This window comes from Phodopus roborovskii, unplaced genomic scaffold (genome assembly GCF_943737965.1).
Source record: "Phodopus roborovskii unplaced genomic scaffold, PHOROB, whole genome shotgun sequence".
In the NCBI taxonomy this organism is placed as follows: Eukaryota; Metazoa; Chordata; class Mammalia; order Rodentia; family Cricetidae; genus Phodopus; species Phodopus roborovskii.
The window spans coordinates 6450550-6469854 of record NW_026126611.1 but is presented as its reverse complement, the minus strand read 5'-3'; the positions used below and the strand labels follow the sequence as shown (position 1 = coordinate 6469854).

Here is a 19305-nt window from a genome sequence, read left to right as displayed (position 1 = left end):
AACGTGTAAACGACACATTTATCAGTTCTAAAGTAAAAGCCTATACTTTCTAAGTGTTGAAACATGGACAGACCTAAATAACCCACAAAAGGCCTGGGCACCTCTAGGCAGCTGATAACAGGCTGGGTGTGTGGAGGGAGGGAGATGCTGTTTGCTTTACTGGTGTTGCCTGAACATTTGCCAGGGAAGCCAGAAAGCAACCAGTCGGCAGCAGCCACGAAGCCTTCGCTAGAAACTGAAGGTGGAGGGGAGGCGTTTCATCTTAGACAAACATGGCTCTGGTTCTGCTCCTCACAGGGAGGAGGCACCTCAGCCGTCAGCAACACACAGAGAGTCTTTACAAAGTGAGGATGCTAGTGTCCTACAGAGAAGACGAGCTTAATGACTGACAGCACTATTACCTAACATGAGACATGAGGCTCACCAAAATGGGATTAATTCACAGAACTAGGAGGATTGAGTAAAGATGCCCTTACTAGTTATATATGGCAATAATGGGCAACTAGTGATTAGACAAGATTCTTATTAGTGTGACATGATGGTCTTTGAATATTCTGTTAAATAAATGAAAAAGTGTCTTTTTTATTAGTTTTATTATTTATCATAATGTGTCCAACCAATTAGACAAAGGTTTGGTGGATAAATATCCCATAATTTCTAAAGTCTGGGGTCACACGCACCAGTACCTGACTATATTGCTACTGACCAGGTGCTGATTGGCTTTCTGGCTCCCATGATCCTTCTGGTTGCAACAGATCCTCCCCTTCAGACTCCTTCAGGTCTGCTGGGTCATTCTCCCAAACGGGCTCCCCCTCTTCCACGGGCTTCCTTTCTTGGGATGGTACTCTCGGTGTGGAGTCTCTGTCTAAAAGTGGCTTCTGGGTTTGGGATATGGTTGGCTCCTGTAATTCTAGACTCACCAAGGGATCTGTCACTGTGTCGGGACCACTAAACACATCATCCGACCTCAGAGAGGGCTGTGTGCCTTCCTTGTGCTCATAATTGTCCAGCCTTCTTTCAACCACTTCACGGATCAACACTGAAAAGTGCAGAGGTCACTGTGAGTTCCCACACTTGCTTTACAGACAAGCAGAGAGTACCGTGTAGCTCTTTCCCTTCCCATTAACCTTTATCAATTTAGCATATACAGCGACTACCAGTTAATGCACGGAGCAGGCTATGCGCTTTGCTTCTCTGAATACCAAGTACAAAGCAACAAGAGGAGATGTTATATGATGAATTATAGAAAACCCAGAACAACAGAGGGTGAACTGCACCCTTGTTAATACAACCGATCAACCACGTTTAAGACCCACCGCCAACTCTGATGCCCCTCCTCCCTCATTCTTCCCACTGAGAAATTTGCAAACAGCTTCTACATAAAATAACTTACTGTCAAGCACAGTTCTTCCCACCATGCAGTGTTCCATGGTTTTTTCAACTTCATTCATCAGCCATGGAAGGAATCCTATCTCAATGTCTGCAATAAAGAATCTCATTAAGCCATTTCTGCAAATCCGTAGACAGTATTGCTTCCCAATGCAACTGCTCAGCAGCACCACCTTCCCAACATAAAACAGCGATAGACTCGTACGGCACAACCTTCGCCATATTCTCTCTCTCATTCTCTATATGCTCTGCCCAAGTTCCCTTCTCCCATAGTAGAAGTGATATTGTACAGATCATGGGGTTTTCCAGAGTCAAAATACAGCTGGGCCCATAGGCACAAGCAGAGGTGGGTCAAGGGGGGAGGGCAGAGAGAAGATGCTGGTCTGGGACAGTCCACTGAATGGGACACGGGTCTAGGATGAGCACTGCTGGGAAGGAGCAGTCATCCTTGAGGGCAGAGACAATGGAACTGATCAGCTGAAAGGGCATCTAGGAACGGGCCTTCTAGAAATTACTGCTGGTGAGGTGGAGACGAAGCGCTTCTATTAGTGGAAACTTCACTCCAACTTCAGTGGGAAATCCTCTGTGGCAGCACCTTAACAAGACTCAAAGTCTCAAGATGGATTTCAGGGCATCTATTTAATAGGATGACAACAGAGAGTGACACAGGACAGTATTTGCTCTTGTATATAACATATCTCAGGTAGACAAAAACCAAAACAAATATTACCGTTTTCTGTGACCCATAGTAAGAAGTCTACTCTACAGTTTGGATCTTAACTCTTTCCCCAGACTCTCAGTTCTCAGCAGACAGTGTGTTGGGACATGGGGCCTAGTCGAGGAAGAGCATCATGAAGGGCATATTGGAACCACAGCTTTGATTTCTCAGACACAATTGGAGTCAAGTGCCCAAGTGTGGCTCTGCACTGGAATCCCTGAACCCTAAGCTAATATCAACCATTGTTCTTTCTAATATGTAATCGTGCTTCTCAGAAAAGAGATGCTAATACCCTAAACTGACACCTTTATAATACACTGCTTTAAGGATTTACAATTTTCTTTTGATGTCTAATATTGGCATATACTTAGAGGGCATGGTACTTATTAAGAACAATATTTAAACAACTATAACTGATTTTTTTGTTTCAGAAATATTAAAAAAATCCAATTTAAAAAACAGAAATGGTCATGAGGCAGTGCATGGTGGCACATACCTGTATTTCCAGCCACCAGGAGGAGGCAGGAGGATTGTGAGTTCGAGGCTGGACTAGATTACAAAAAAAAAAAAAAAAAAAAAAAATGAAAAAAGTTATGGCAGTGACCATATACATTAAATAAACGTGAAGCAGTAAGAATGTTCTCAGTGTAACAGAGTGAGCCTAACAAAGACCTGCACAAACCTCTTTCAATTGGATCGTAAAAGTAGCCACTGCTCCTGAGACTGTCAAAGACAGAAGGCAGAAGGTCAGCCAGGTACCGCTGCGCAAACGCACGCGCCGAGATCTTCTGTGATGTCTCATTGTGCTTATGTATGATTTCCCACTGCTGTTTCTTGCGGCGTTCCTGTCAAGGGAAAGATGGCATTGCACATGGCTATCTGAACAGCTTGCCCTCTCCAGCACTGGAACTAGTGGGACTGTATGGGGGAAGAGTCTAGAGCTGCCAAAAGTGCTCAGCTCAGTTGTCAGTCAAGGGCTCACCGTGAAGCTGTATGTGTGAGCAATTAGTGGGCACTGGGTTTACAGAGAAATAAAGGAAGCTGAGGTGAAAGTCATCTCCTGACCCCATTTTTAAGTAAAATAAATGCTAGGCTTAACTGTATGCATGCTGTTAAAAAGATAACGGCATCCGGATGCAGTGGCACACACCTTTGAAGCCTGTACTTGGGCGACTGAGGCCACAGGATGGTGAATTAAATGCTATCCTGGGTTACACAGGAAGACCTTGTCTAAAACCACGATAGATAACGACATGCATTTTTATTACTAACACCATAAAGTAGCACTAATATGCAATTTTGTCATTACATATCTTCCGTCAAAGAAACAGGCCAGTGGTTTGACTTGTGTTTAGGACCTCTTTGAATTCATAAGGCTGAAAGGGTTTCGAAGATCACTTGCTTTGTATGTTGTTTTCTCCTTTAGGTCACATGACATCTATAAAGCTAATGAATGCTTTTCTATGTGCCTATATAGAAGTGGCAGAATTAACATAGTTTTCAAATAATCTATTTTCAAGGTATAAAAACATATACAAATCTAGATGACTTATATTCTAGAGTTTTTCCCTTGGGGTGTGTGTGTGTGTGTGTGTGTGTGTGTGTGTGTGTGTGTGTGTGTAGGAAAATATAAAATTCAGTTAAGTACTGAGTAGAATTTTCCAGCACATGCACTTTTCTTCACAGTGCTTTGGGCTCTTTGGGAAGTCATTGTCACTGGTGTAAGGACGGTGGCACTACTCTCTGCTCATTCAGCACACAGGGAAGAGTGACAGCTACTGCCAATGACAGAAAGACCCTTCAAAATGATTAAACATAGATTTCTGTAGCTGTAGGCTACTGATACACTTTATTAAAATGAGTTATAAAACTTTTCTTATTGAAGGTTCATAAAACACAATTTGGAAACCGAGACCTGACCAGCAGCAGAAAGACCTAGCACTCTGCTCAAGTCTCCGCTTACTTCCCCAGTAACGCCCAGCATCCCTCTTCTTCCTTTCATCTTCTGCCACTGGATGAGGGCAAATCACAGTACTCCTTTCTCTAATGCGCTGCTTCCAAACTCTTGTTAGTTAAGCGCATCACCCAGCTTGGACATGTGTAATATGGAACCCTGCATGTCACTGGGAGCTTTTGGAAGCTGGCTAGGATGCACTGCTAGGAGGTGGGATGTAGACAATGTAGGTGACCCACGAGAGATGTATGATCCACAGGGGAGGCTGGAGCAACACGTACCGCAGGACTTCCTCACACGTATGTACAAAGACCATAGCTTCGTGGATACGTGAGCGCAGCGTATTAAGTAGCCAGAAGACTGAAGAGCAGTTCCAGGTATTATACACAAAGGACGGGAGGCCTGGGCTTATTCCCGAAGAAATAAGAAGTAAAGAGCAAGACAGAGAGACAGACAGACAGACAGACAGCCCCACCTTTTCTTCTCGGTGCCGTCTCTCTTGCTCTTCTAGTCTCTGCACTTCAGCCAGTTCAACGTTCCGTATTTCTTCATACGCGTACTGATTGGCCCGCAGGTTGGCCAGCTCCTCCTCTTCCATCACTTCCAGAAGGGCCTGCTCAATCGTCTTCCCCACCAGAACTTGTAACATTGGTTTGACTTCAAGGTCAAAGTCAAAGAGCTTAAACACAGAAGAAAGCAAACAAAATTTTAATCCTGAATCAAATGTGTAAGAGAACGTAAAGGAGGGGACAGGAGGGGGCGCTGTGTGTGTAAAGGAGGGGACAGGAGGGGGCGCTGTGTATGTAAGGAGGGGACAGGAGGGGGCGCTGTGTGTGTAAGGAGGGGACAGCAGGGGGCGCTGTGTGTGTAAGGAGGGGACAGCAGGGGGCGCTGTGTGTGTAAAGGAGGGGACAGGAGGGGGCCTGTGTGTGTAAGGAGGGGACGCTGTGTGTGTAAGGAGGGGACAGGAGGGGGCGCTGTGTGTGTAAGGAGGGGACGCTGTGTGTGTAAGGAGGGGACAGGAGGGGGCGCTGTGTGTGTAAAGGAGGGGACAGGAGGGGGCGCTGTGTGTGTAAGGAGGGGACAGGAGGGGGCGCTGTGTGTGTAAGGAGGGGACAGCAGGGGACGCTGTGTGTGTAAGGAGGGGACAGGAGGGGGCGCTGTGTGTGTAAGGAGGGGACAGGAGGGGGCGCTGTGTGTGTAAAGGAGGGGACAGCAGGGGACGCTGTGTGTGTAAGGAGGGGACAGCAGGGGGCGCTGTGTGTGTGTCAGACCCTGCAAAGCCACTGAGTTTCACTGCCCACAAGGCACACAGAAGAGCACTCTGATCCCAGACAAAACTCTAGTAAGTTAAATAATGAAGTCTGTCTGCATGGGTAGGAACACCAACTCTCGATGATTTTAAGTAGAAATCTGAAACCAAAGGGAGGTTTCCTGTCTTTCATACTCTGTCTTTTTTCTGCTAAACATTACTGACTAAGGACCAAGGTCAATACACACCCTGAGAGACTAGTGTCAATGCATTGCCTGAAAACTACCCTGTCTCCCAGTTTTAATGACAGTTTTTAAAGTCCCTTTACTGTCCCTTCCCCACATCACTACTCAGGGGGTCATTACCTTTATTCACAGACTGACTATTCATCGTTCCACACGGAGATGAAAATGTCACTCAGAATTTTTAAACATGTAGTTTCTTCATATACGTTATGTACTCCACAAGTGACTTGCGAGGTCACTGAGAGTAGAACCTCACGTAAAGGGTAGTAGTCTTCCTTATTTGGTACAAACCTTAGGTACATTCATAAATAAATATGTAAGCAAAATGGAATGTGTAAAAATGCTTGTAATGATTTTACTTTTTAATCCAAAAATAGGACTAATCAAAATAATATACCTAAAAACATTTTTTCCCAGGTGGTGGTGGCGCACACCTTTAATCCCAGTACTTGGGAGGCAGCAGTAGGCAGATCTTATGAGTTTGAGGCCAGCCTGGTCTACAGAGCGAGTTCCAGGACAGCTAGGCATATAGAGAGAGACTGTCTTGGAAAACCAAAACCAACCAACCAAACAACCCCCCTCCCAAAAACAAACCAACCAAAAAAAAAAAAAAAAAAAAAAAAACATTTCTTGATACTACAGGATAAAACCACTAAAGGTAATATCTGGAAAGAGATCCAAACAGAGACTCTGACTGTGAAATGGCTCTTGCTTCTACGAAGCTTTACCTGATCCTCACTGTATGTCATCTTTGAAGGAGGAAGGAAGCCAGGGTGTACTGACCTCTCCTTCCAGTATCTGAGTGGCCACGTCTTTGCCAGTTTTGGCAGGAATGAAGAGAGGTGTTGGTGGTCTGTCCAGAAATGCATCTGTCTGGCATTCCATGTCCACTTCAACTATGCGGTCAGCAATTTCTTCAAGGTATAATTCTAGGAAGGGCAATTGATTATGGGTTTACAATTAATTATGGTTTATTTTAGGCACAGACAGATACTTGAAATATCGCTTGCCACAAATAGAACTAAGTTACCAGGCAAGATGACACAAACCTGCACTTAGGAGGCTGAGGCAGGAGGATCGCATATTAAGGCCAACCCAGGATCCATAGTGAGTACGAGATTCCATCTTTAGTAAATACAGGATTTGCTATAGTAAGGGTGTTAAGAATTTTAAGGATTCTGGGAATTTTAAGAATCAAGCATCAAACTAACTTGCTCTTTGGTATTCTCTCTCCAAATAGTTTAGAAATAGACAGTTATAAAATAAACCTGTGGGGAGGCTGGGCACCACAGGAAGACTTGAACTTGGTGTCCAATGCTGAACACGGGATCCAGCCAAGATAGAGCTCTCTGCCCTCAGTTCCTCATGTGTAAAAAGGACCAGAGTTGCTTGTCACATGGACTCTTTTTAACACAAAAGAGTCATAGGAAAAGGGACAGAGGGAGCGGTAAATACAAAGTAGGGCTGTATCATTTAATATGCAGATGGTATGAAGCTGTGTCCAGGCTTCTGTGGTTATGACATGATGTGGCATCTACAAAGCTGTGATCTGAACAATCAAGGTACCCAAAATAAGAAGTTAGTAAAACCTCTCATGTTCTGAGCCGGCCACATTTATAGCTTTTGGGCACACCCAGGAACAAGACTAAGCCTTAGTAGTCAGAATCACAAAGATGGCTAGTCCCTGACATTTACTCATTCTAGGCTTGGCTCAAGGGCAGGGGAAGCAGTGTAGTTTATCCTTTTTGCTTTTACTCCAGAAATAACCTTGCTGAACCTGCTATAGAAGAAGAGTCTCAAGTCACACCAGTCTCTAGAAAACACCAAGTATTGTGAGCTAGCCCATCAAGGTTCTGTCAATAGGAAACCCTGTCCAGCAGGGTTTGGTCCTGGAAACTTGACTGGGGCAGCAGGGGGATGAAGAAGGACAGACACACAGACACATGCACAGAAGAGCTGGGGCCAGGGGAGCTATGCTCACTCTGCCGGAGCAGCACCTACTATCACAGCAATCCAGAACCTCAGCACATGTATCTATCATGTACCGCATGGGTGGCGGTGGGAGGTGGGTAGCCCGGCTCGCTCGGTAGGCGTCTTAGGCAAGCAGTCTCGGGTTGTAAACATCTGGGAGGAGAAGTCTGCAGTTGCTAGTTTTTACACACAGTGGTCAACCACCTGTAAACACTCCCACTCCCACACTGTCCACATTGACATTCAGACCAGTAGGGGCCCTGACAATTCCCTGTGGGTCTGTGGCGTTAGTCCCTGCTGTGGCCGTGCCTATGCTAACAACTCACATTTACTCACAACTTCATCTGCTGCTGACACGTTCCCTGGGGGCTTCTTCTATTTACTTCTATTTACTACATTCACTCGGGGCTTCCTCTGCCGTTTCCACAGTCAGGGCCTCCTCAGCCCCCCCCCCCCCAAATGGAAGTCTGCACAGCTGAGCCGAGCGGGAGAAGTAGGGAACCCTGGGACCTGCCTAGGAGCACCTACGTGCAAAGTCATGGGGAGCAAAGGAGAGCGGCCAGTGCGAAAGGCACTCTGACAGACAAGTAAAAGGCCCGGACAGCTGCAATGCTCTCCTGTCAGCCTCCCCACCCCGGAGCGGGGACGGAACCCAGGGTCTACCACTGAGCTAAACCCCCTACCCCTCCTGTCAGTCTTGATGAAAAGAAAAGCGGCTTATGTTAGGTTGTGAGCAATAACCCTACTTTGAAATTGTGCTGGCCAAATTTGTCAGCTTGACACAGGCACCTGGGAGGAGGGAAGCTCAATAGACAAAACGCCTCCATAAGATCCTCTGTGGGCAAGCCTGTAGAGCATCTTCTTAATTAGTGATTGATGGGGAAGGGCCCAGCCCACTGTGGGCGGGGCCATCCCTGGGCCCGTGGTCCTGGGTTCTGTAAGAAAGCAGACTGAGCAAGTCGTGATGAGCAGCATCCCTCCATGGCCTCTACATCAGCTCCTGCCTCCAGGCTCCTGCCCTGCTTCCCTTCACTGATGGACTACAATGGGGGAAGTGTGAGTCTCCCAACTCGCTTTTGATCATGGTGTTCCATCACAGCAATAGTGACCTCAACTAAGACAGCCATGTAATATGGGCAAGGGCCGAGAGAGAGTTAGTAGTCAGGGAACCCTTATCAAATCCAAACCCCTACTTCCAGCACTCCCAACATGAGAACAGCCTGTGCTCTGTGCACGTGCTTCCTGAACAGACTTCTCCACCACGGAACTGGGGAAGGACTGACAGACATCAGAGATCCACAAATAACAGAAAGGGAAGAGAATGTAAGTCCCAGTGGGCTGACACCAACAGCTCATGAGCCATGATGCGGGTGGCATGGTCAGCTACCTGTCTGTACATCCACATGCTTTCTGCCCTCCACGGGCTCAGGTGTCCGTGGTCTGAGCTGCTCTTGGGCTCGTTTTCTGGCAAGAGCCCTCCTCCTGGCTTGCTGCTGTCGCTGAAGCTCCAGAGGATCAGGCTGTCCGGGCTGAGAGGGGCAGACAAGGATTAGAAACTAGCAAACATCAGTTCTCAAAGCAGATAGCCACTGCCACTGACGAAGCCATCCCTGGCTGCCACCAAAGCACGTGCCAGCCAATGCCTCTGACTGGTGGTGGTGACGTGGCCATTTTGCTGGGATGTGGTCAGGTGACACCAAGTTAACAGCAAAGCCAATCTGGGACACATGGGTTAGAGTCCTGGATAATTACTCCCTTTCCTTCAGCGTCAGTTCCTCCGGTGCCTAGTAAAACAGATGCATTTATTCCGTTACAGTAAACTTTGGTGGATAGTTCAGAAACTGAAAATCACCAGGACTTTTTTTTTTATTATTTTAAATCTGAATTCAATTGAATTGATTTCCCTTAAAAATTTTCAGTTTAAAGAGAAAACATCCTGAGTCCAAAGAAAGTTTCAAGCCAGGTTATAGTGGCACATTCTTTTAATCCCAGCACCAGGGAGGCAGGAGCAGGCAGATCTTCTTGAGTTCAAGGCCAACTCAGTCTACAAAGCAAGTTCCAGCACAACCTCCAAGGCAGTACAGAGAAACCCTGTCTGGGGGGAGGGGGGACTGAGGGTAAGGCTTCTTCGAGTACACAAAATAGTACTGCCAATTTTAAGAAAATTACAAAAAGAAAACAAAATTGGAGAAAGTACTTTGTATGAAAATTTTCAATATTTAAAACTTAAATGTATTTTAAATCTTGTGTGTAACTGTGTACATCTGTGTATGAGCGTGTTCATGTTTGAGCCTGGCATGTAGTATGTGTGCCACAGCTGGAGGACAAACACAGGTCCTCATGGGGACTGAAAGGCACACACTTGGATGACTGAGCATCTCCCGGTGCCCGTTTTCATTTTAAATCAACATAAGGCAACTATGTTTATTCATGGGTCACAGTTTGACCTTTCAGCACACATTTACAATGTGTAGTGATCACATTAGCACAGTGAGCATGTGCGCCATTTCTCTGAGTTGGGGGACACTTAAAATCCTACTAGCTGCATAACGGTGTTTTAGAAACATTACACCCAAGTTATTCTACAGCACAATACTCCTTGAAAGTGACTTCCTTTTTCTCCGCTAAGTTGCTTATTTGTTTGTATGAAGTCTTCACAATCTTCCACCTCTGGTTAAAATAATTTCGCCTGCTTTATAATTCTTCCATCTGAGTGAGTCATCTAAACAAAACTAAATGTGTCAGATGCCGGCCAGAAGATGGCTTCACACGAGTGGTGTCTGTGAAATGCTTACACTGATCTACAAGTGAGCATAAAATCTAAAGTCAAAGTCTAGAGCTTTCAGAGGGGCCACGAGGATCCTGTCCAATAAAAAATCAGGACTGATTTTAGTAATTGTTTATAATTGTGGAAAATATATATGAAATGTAAAAGTTACCACTTTCCCTTTTTTATGGTGGGGAATGTATTGGTTGGTGAATGGGTTCACCCTTTACAGCAGGCTGAAGAAAAGAGGGTTATTTTGTACCACAGAGAGCAGCACACGGGGCAGAAACTGACCACCCGCTACACCCCCGTCCTTAAGGGTACAACTGCATGGCATCAGATGGGGCAGAAACAGTGACCGCCCACTACACCCACGCTGCTCCACCCTCAGAACTATTTACTCTGCTGAAATTCAAACTCTGGGCCCATCAAACAGTAAGTCCTTTCTCCTCTAGCTCCTGCAGGAACCTACATACATATGCATACACATACACACATACATATGCATACACATATATATGCACATACATTCACACATATATACACAATACACATGCATATGCATACACGCATACATTCATATATACATACATACACATATACATACACACACATACTTTGGGGGGCAGTGTTGGGGACTGAACTGAAGGCCTTGCACATGCTTGGCAACTACTCTATCATGGCCCACACCCCACCTCCTATGTATTTAAAAAATTCACTCTTCAAATAATTTTTTATTTCATTGTATGAGTGTTTTAGGAGACAGATCAAAATGTGACACAAACACACAACTGATCCTTCACCACAGGTTAACACAGCTGTTAGACAGCTGTCCTGTTAGTTGTTATTGTCAACTTGACACAAACCCAGAGTCACCGGGGAGGAGAAAAGCTCAACTGAGGGACCACCCAGATTGGATTGGTCTGCAGCCTTGTCCATGCACAAGACTAATGGTTTTGGCTAATGGTTGATGTGAAGGACCCAGCCCACTGTGGGAGGCACCATCCCTAGGCTGTGTAAGCGTGAGTGAGCTCCTGCTCTGACTTCCCTCAATGATGGCTTGTGACCTGGAAGTGTTAGCCACATCAGCCCTTCCTTCTTTAACCACTTTTGGCCATGGTACTTGCTATAGCAACAGAACTGAACTAGGACAACTACTCCGACTGCTTACCACCTGTCCCGTGGGTAGTGCATAGGTGTTACCTCGGATCACCCTTCTGTCATACATTATGTTTCCATAACTCATAGGTTCTTCAGCTCTGTAAAACAGAAAGTTCTAAGTGAATAGTAGAGCACTTAAATCCATTAAGTGAACCCATTTCAATAAAATTTAGATTTAAGGTATCTTACAGGGGCTGGAGAGATGACGGCTTGGTAGTTAAGAGCACTTACTCTTCCAGAGGACCCAGGTTTGGTTCCCAGCACCCACATGGCATCTGACAGCCATGCATAATTCTCTCTTTCATGGGATCCCATGTCTCTGGTAGTACACACGCATGCATGCACACAAAACACTCATACACATAAAATAAAAATATCTAAAAATGTATAAAAGAAAGTATAGTACAATCCATAAAAAAGTAGACAGTCACTACATGGCTGGCCCTTACAAATGTTACTTATTACTAACAATAATTTCATGTTGGGAACTATTACTGCAATTGAACAGAAGAGAAATGGAAAATAATCTGTCCAGATGTCCCTCCTAGTAAGACACAGAGCTGAGCTCAGGCTGTAAACACTCAAGACTGTTCAGCAAATGTGAAAAGGCCAGTGAGTTGGAGTTTGTTCTCTGAGACAAAAAAAAAAAAAAAAAAAAAAAAAAAGCCCCATTCAGGGATTGAAACTATACAGTTAAAAGAATCAGGTTTTAAACAGAAAGTCAAGCTTTGCATTGTCCTTTAACGCTACGGGAACTGTTGAGATGGACAAGTTTTGGATGTCAGGAGTCATGATGATAGGAGTCACAATAACAGTGAAGACACAAATGCCAAGCTGGCTTCCGTGTGTCTGTCCTTCAGTGCACTTCTGTTCACAGCCGACACCAGCGACACACTATCAGAAGTGACTGAGGGAGGGGGCTAAGCTGCTGACCCACATGGAGGCCGCTCCTCAACACACACACGCTTTTCTGTCCGTGTTCCTTGCTCTCAGGTTGTGCCCAGCTCCTGCACGGGGACGCTCTTTTTTCTAGGCCCATATGCTACTTATCTGTACTTCCTATGGGCTCAGCTTTCTCTCCATGAGCAAAGCTTCACCTATAACCCACAGGCCAATTTTATTTCATTTTTAGTTTAGTACTCTCCACTCCAGACACATCCAGCTGCCCAGAGACATCTTACTAAGATGTCTAGAAAGCAATTTCAACACCGAATTATTCTTCTCACTCCAACTTATTACTTTAAGTGTTTTCTATTTCACTAAATGGTGCCAATGACCACAGTTGTGACTTATCCGAGAACACTGGGAGTCATGGATTACCAAGAATTCTGATTCCACACCACACCTTGGTCAGTTTTCCTTACTCCCATCCAGTACTCACTTGCCATCCCTGTCTGTCTGTCTGTCTGTCTGTCTGTCTGTCTGTCTGTCTATCTATCTATCTATTTTTCTCCCTCTTAACTAACCTGAACAACATTTCTTCCTCAATGCATTCTATGTCCATGGAGGCCAGTGACATTTTACAAGAGTAGTAGTATTGACTTGGTGGTGGGAGGTGTCATTCTATAAATAAGCTCCTCTTATTGGTTAATGAATACAGCACTGTTGGCCAATAGGGAGGCAAGATAGGCGGGACTAGGAGACAAGGAGGAGTCAGGGAGATGGAGTAGGAGGAGTCTAGATGTAGGACATGAGAGGAGGTCCAGACCTTCTCTCCAGTAAGTTAAGACCAGGTGGAAACACTTAGATTGATAGAAGTGGGTTAATATTTAAGACAGAGCTAGCCAATAAGAAGCTCTAGCCATTGGCCAACAGCTTTATAACTAATAGAGTCTCCGTGTGTTATTTGGGACTGACACGGCTATGGGACAAGGCTGGTGGAAAGTGCTTGTAACAACTTGGTTAATGCCTCCTATTGTGAAAATAATAAGGGGAAATGTTAGGTTCACACTATCAAAACAACAAAATCCATGATACCTACTGTTGATATGGATGTATTATATGTGTTGAACTATTCTTGGAGGACAGGCATATTGTATTTGTTCACATTAAATATATGCACGGCTTAACAATCACATTCCTAAGAACCTACCTCATAGAAGTAAAAGCCCGAGCACACACAGTTGTTTGTCAAATCTCATTCTTTGCAGCAAAAGCTAGAAGCAAACCGTGTCTTTATCAACAGTGCAAAGTTTCAACAGTGACAGTTACATCCATCCTCGGCATTATCACGATGCCATGGAGGACAAGTGAGCACTCCAATTATTAAGTGGTTCAGACCTGTGTATGCTACTGTTGCTACGAAACAAACTGTGATGTCCATCTTGATTGCCGGCTTGAGAGATACCCAGGAGATCAGTAGGGCAAACTTCTAGGAGTCTGTGCGGATGTCCTAGAGATGATTACTCAGGAGCTCTCTGGCCTAATCAATAATTTAGATCACTGGTGGATTCAGAATCTACACAGACTGTGGAGAGTGGAATTAAAGGAAGTTATGTTTAACTGATGAAGTGAACTCACTAGAGATGACACTCAGGGTGAATCTGGGCTCTGCATCTTTCCTGTTATTTTCTGTTCTGCTTTCTGGCTGCCACGAAACAGGTATTTCTGTTTCCCCACACCCTTTCCACCATGATTCTCTGTCTCACCCCCCAGAAACAAATGACCATGTACCATAACCTCCCAAAGTGTGAGCTAAAATCAGTCTGCTCCCTCCTCTGCTAGTTTTCTTGGTCCTTGTTCAGTGATGGAAAGTTCACACACACACACACACACACACACACACACACACACACACACACACGGGAGACAGTGCTGTTATTATGTATTCACAAATAAGAAGCCATGAATTTGGGGCTGGAGAGATGGCTCAGCGGTTAAGAGCACTTGGCTGCTCTTCCAGAGGTGCTGAGTTCAATTCCCAGAAACCACATGGTGACTCACAACCATCTATAAAGAAGTCTGGTGCCCTCTTCTGTCATGCAGGAGTACATGCAGACAGAACCCTGTATACATAACAAGTAAATCTTTAAAAAGAAAAATGAATAATTAAAAAAAGAAGCCATGAATTTGAAAATAAGTATGAGAGCCTGGAAAGAAGTACAAAAAATAAATGCATACAAAACTGATAAGATGGTTTGCATTAAGGATAGGAGTGGGCTACCAGGCAAGAGAGGTGGGGATGGCTGAGATATAAGTCCTAAGAACGCCCTAGGCATGATGGATCCTTTTGAATGCTTTTTTATAAATACGCATGTGCATGTACAAGTAATAGGAGGAAAATAAATTTAAACCTTATTTAATAGGAAGAGAAAGCTAACTGTACAAAGTACATACCAGTTTGCTTTACTTTGGAGAGAAATCTCTTATATATGTGGTCATCATGAATACAAACAAGAACAGTGGAAAATGGTTCAATCTGATTTTAACAGGGGAGAAACAGGGTGATCAGGAGGTGATTAACTGTTATTTACCTGTTTTTACTTACTGTTGTTTCTATAAGGATATTTTACTTTTAAAAGCTCAAAAGCAACAATAAGGATCATTTTAAAGACCCCCCTCTGAGCTGTCCCCTTTCTCTTCCTTGGCCTTTCTGCTCCAGCACCAGTGGCATAAAAGCTGAATGTGGCCCTCTGGCTTCGCAGCCTCTGCTGTCCCATTCCTGTGCCTACCTGGGTCCCTCGCCTCCTGGGTCTTCCTGCTTTCTAACCACACTGGTCTTGTAGCGTCTTCAAACAGACTTGATTTCTTTCTTTCCCTCCCTCCCTCCCTTTTTTTTTTAATGGGAGTTTTGAACATGTCATTTCTTCTTTTTGAAACATTCCCCTCCCCTGTGCCTTGGCCCAATCTCCAAAATCATTTGACTGTCTCCTTAGGTCCTGCTGCTTGTCCTATGTCCCCCACAGGGCCAGTGGCCTTTTTCTATGTAGCTGCTAGGAGTCTTTTCATAAATGTCTGTCTGGACTCCAGCATGCTGACAGACATAGTGAGCACTGTACACAGGTGACTTAAAAAAGAAGTAAATTGCTTCAGTGTACAGCTAACTGGTCCACGAGTGGTCTGGATTGTCTGTTAGGCTGTGGCTGTAACATATTAGTTGTATGACCTTGGGAAAGTAGAGAGAAGCCACTTGCTTCTTGGAGATGTTGTGAAGACTACAATACCTGGAACTACCGTGTTTGATAAATGGGAACAACTCCCACCGAGGGGATCTCTTTAAACCTGAAGTTAAGAGTTATACAAATCCACCTGTGTTGTGAGATATTTGATCACACTATGAACAATAAAGAACCATTTCCCTGCTATGATGAACGGTGCCCCTTGAGCTGGAAGCCAGAACGAACTTTCCCTCTGTTCTGTTACTTCTATCAGGGATTGGGTCATGGCCATCAGAGAGTAGTGACGAATAGAGCCTCCCTCTCACCTTCACACCTCCTCTAGCCTCCTCTCCTCCTTTCTTCTTTCACTCATGGGCTCACTGAGATGGCGCTGGTCCCACCTAGACATTCAGGAGAACCTCCCCATCTTAACATCTGAAATTTATTACACCGATAAAGGCACCCGGCCATACAAGGCTCTGGGGATTATGGTGAGGACATCTCCAGGGAACCAACATTCTGTCCACCATGACAATGTTAAGCTTCATTTGAGTCAAACTAAAGGTACAGTGCAACTTTTTCATTTCTTCATATGGAATACTTACTGGAAGCTTTGTATGCTCTTTACTAACAGATTTGTAAGAGAAGGATGTTGTATTTTGGTTTGGGCACAAGCCTACAGGTGATGTTACTGCATTTATATATTTGTGTCCATTTGTCAACAAATACATACAATATGTACACACTGAGTACTCTTATCTGAAATACTTGGGACTAAAGTATTTCAGATTTTTTTTCTCACCGTTTGGAATATTTGCTCATATACGACCCAAATGTAAACATGTTCCATATATGCCTTACACACATAGCCTGGAGGTAATTATATACAGTGTTTTTAGTGTGCCTGCATTCTGACTACCACCAGTCACATAATGTCCTATGTGGAATTTTCTATTGTCCTACTCAAACAGCTTCAGGTTTGAGGACTCAATGTTCCTACTGCTCTTGCAGGGGACCAGAGTTTGGTTCCCAGTACCCATGTTAGGCAGCTCACAGCTCTCTGCACCTCCAGCTCCAGGGGATCTGCTGCCCCCTTCTGGACTCTACTGATGCCCACACAGACACACACACTCACACACTCACATTCATATATACATTTTTAAAAAAGTTTCAGGTACCCAGATTAGGGATGCTCAAACTGTTAACATTTCCTGTTTGTAAATGAGACAACTTGTTTTCTAATGGCCTCTTTCACTTTTACAATTTTTTGTGTTACAAAAGGGCGGACGCCCTTGAACCACACTGGGCTTGTATTCATGTTAAAATTTTAAGTTACTGAGAGAAAAGTGAGACCGTGCTGTTTTTGTGTTGGTGGAATTGGCTTCTCATACCTAAATATAAAACTGGGATTCATCGAAGTCATATACCTCATTAAGATACTTTGTAATCTTGACCCCCCTCACACACACACATTGTTATCCAGTCTAGTCATGTGTTATCTGGATAAGTTACTTACTATGGTCAATACAGGACGTTTTGAACGAGATTGGACTAAGGACCTTGTAGAACCGAGGCCGACTGACAAATGACTTAAACACATTCACTCTTTTGGACATGGTAACTTAGGCACTCACCAGCCAGTTCCGCTAATGGTATTCCCCCCCAAACAACCCCCCCCAGCTACCCCCATATGCTCATTTATAAGCTACCTTGGAAAGTAACTATTTTTATGATAAGGGTATTTTGGTTGGTAATAACTACTTTCATGAAACATTTTAGTATAGTTTCTGCATACACAGACTTATTAGTCAACACACTTCTATATAAACATCAACTGACTATAAGGAGAAAAAAAAAAAAAAAAAAAAGCAGCCATCCTACTGCTTCTATTTCTGAATGAGCTAGGTTTGTGCCAGACCTGGCCAAGAGCTACAAGCTAGCTTCCCGTGCGGCGGGAGAACGGAAGGGGCAGAGATTCCCCTGCTTCCATGAAGCTCGCACTCTTAGGTCCTGCCATTGCAAAACATAGACTGCAAATACTCACTAGGGTAACAGTATGTCTTCGTGGTCCTGCATGGAAGGCTAACCTAATCCCCCGCCCCCACCGGCCCAGGCTGGTGTGAAGAGCTTTACGTGGCTGCCTCTCTCGTTGGGTGGGTACATGCTATCCGTGTGCCTCGTCTGCACGATGGAGGGATGGGTCCACCTCGGCAGAACGGTGGATTAATAGTGTGTACGGGAATGTCCCCCGCCGCCACCCCTGCAGTGTGGTGTGTGGTGGTGGCCGCCTATGACCATGCGTGTCCCAGGCCAGCTGTGCTTCTGCTTGACCACGTAGCTGCGATGGTTTTTTGGTTTTTTTGGGGGGGTGGGGGTGGGTTTGACCGCGCGTACACACGGGAGAGCGGTGGGATGCAAAGCGGGGACCAGACGGGAGCTACTACTCGGGTCACTCACGGCTGCAACAGGCTCTCCCGGTAGCGGCGGCGCTGGCAGGGCACGGCCCGGGGCCTGCTGGTGTAGGTGTAGGTGCCGGAGGCCTCGGCCGCCCGGGGATTGCGGTCTGTCATCGCCGACGCCATGTCGGGGGTCGAACCACCTCCCCGTCGGTGGAGGTGGGCTCTGAGGCAGGCGGGGGCTAAGGAGTCGTGGGAGCCGGAGACGCGTAAATAGTGCCAGGGGCAGGGGTGCCGCGACGCGCGGGGACGAGGCTCTCGGGGAAGCGGGCGCGACGCGAGGCGGCCCGCGCAGCAGCGAGCCGCTACTCCAGGCTTGCTCGGGGCCGCGCGGAGCGAGTCTGCGGCGCCCGCACCGGTCGCCGAGCAACGCGAGGTTCCGTCCGGAGGCAGGGACTCCAGGCGGTTCCGGCCGGCGGGGTTGGTCGCGAAGGGCACTTCCGGCCCGAGGCCACGCCCACCGGCCGGCCCTGGGGCGCGCCTGCGCGCTGGCTGCTTCTTGGCCGGCGGGGCCGCCAGGGCGGGGCCGGCGGCGGCGGCCACCGGGGCGGGGGTGGCGCCGTGTGGCTCGGCTGCGGGGCGCCGCCTGGCGGGGCTGCCGTCAGCGCCATCCTCGCAGGGCCTCGTGCTCTTGCTCTTTCGGGGGCGTCCGCGGTGGGATCTTCTGCCCGGCGCAGCGCGTGCCCGGGCCGGCGCGCTGCCCGGTGGAGACACGCCCTTTGCAGGCGGGCTCGCAGCTCTGTTACGCGCTGGCGCCGGGCGGAGGCGGAGGCGAGGGCGGGGGCGGCCGATCGGCTCTTCCCCAGCTCCTCCCCGCTCCACCGATCGCACGGCGCAGGCTCCCGCAGCTCCCCGGGCTCCCGCAGCGCCCCGGGCCACCCTTGTCGGGAAAATGCTGGGCGGGTTCCCTTTGGCTTTCATCCCCGCAGGCTCCAGGCACCCAAAAGAGCAAACAGCGTTCTTAGGATTAGTTTTAGAACCAGAGATATTTAAAATAAAAAAAAAAATTAAAAAAAAGAAAAGAAATTCGTTTGACGTGTGTGCATCCCTTGTGGTTAATTAATTGGGTTTGCAGTCACACCTTCAGTTATTTGCTCCCCGTCTAGGCTTCCTTCAGTCGAGCTTCTGCCCAGCAGCACCGGGGTGCAAATGGTAATTTTTCGTGCGTGCACGCTCATTTCTCTAATCTACCAAATAAGAGTAATAGATTCCCCATCCCCTTTGGGTTTGTGAGGATTGAAACGGCTAATAAACTTCAATACTTAGAACTGTACCTGGCAAATGTAAAGTGTAAA

The 19305-nt window shown here is 46.3% G+C and overlaps 1 protein-coding gene across 1 annotated transcript; it reads right to left on the bottom strand.

Annotated features, from left to right (window-relative positions):
• Positions 1-624: 624 nt before the first annotated feature.
• Rsph3 (radial spoke head 3) lies at positions 625-18931 on the bottom strand. The gene is made up of 8 exons (XM_051206059.1): positions 18012-18931; positions 11468-11555; positions 8917-9058; positions 6342-6487; positions 4537-4740; positions 2790-2952; positions 1394-1480; positions 625-1039 (listed from the first exon to the last, which is right to left on the bottom strand). The coding sequence occupies exons 1-8, from the start codon at positions 18929-18931 to the stop codon at positions 699-701; spliced, it is 2091 nt and encodes a 696-aa protein (XP_051062016.1). The 3' UTR covers positions 625-698.
• Positions 18932-19305: the final 374 nt, after the last annotated feature.

What these genes read in the sequence shown, in the direction of transcription:
- Rsph3 (XM_051206059.1), bottom strand. Translation starts at nt 18,931, where the DNA reads ATGAAAGCCAAAGGGAACCCGCCCAGCATTTTCCCGACAAGGGTGGCC. An exon ending in GCATGTGGATGTACAGACAG is followed by an intron (nt 6,488 to 8,916) that starts GTAGCTGACCAT and finishes TGCCCTTCCTAG; the next exon opens with AATTATACCTTGAAGAAATT. An exon ending in CTCAGATACTGGAAGGAGAG is followed by an intron (nt 4,741 to 6,341) that starts GTCAGTACACCC and finishes TCTGTGTTTAAG; the next exon opens with CTCTTTGACTTTGACCTTGA.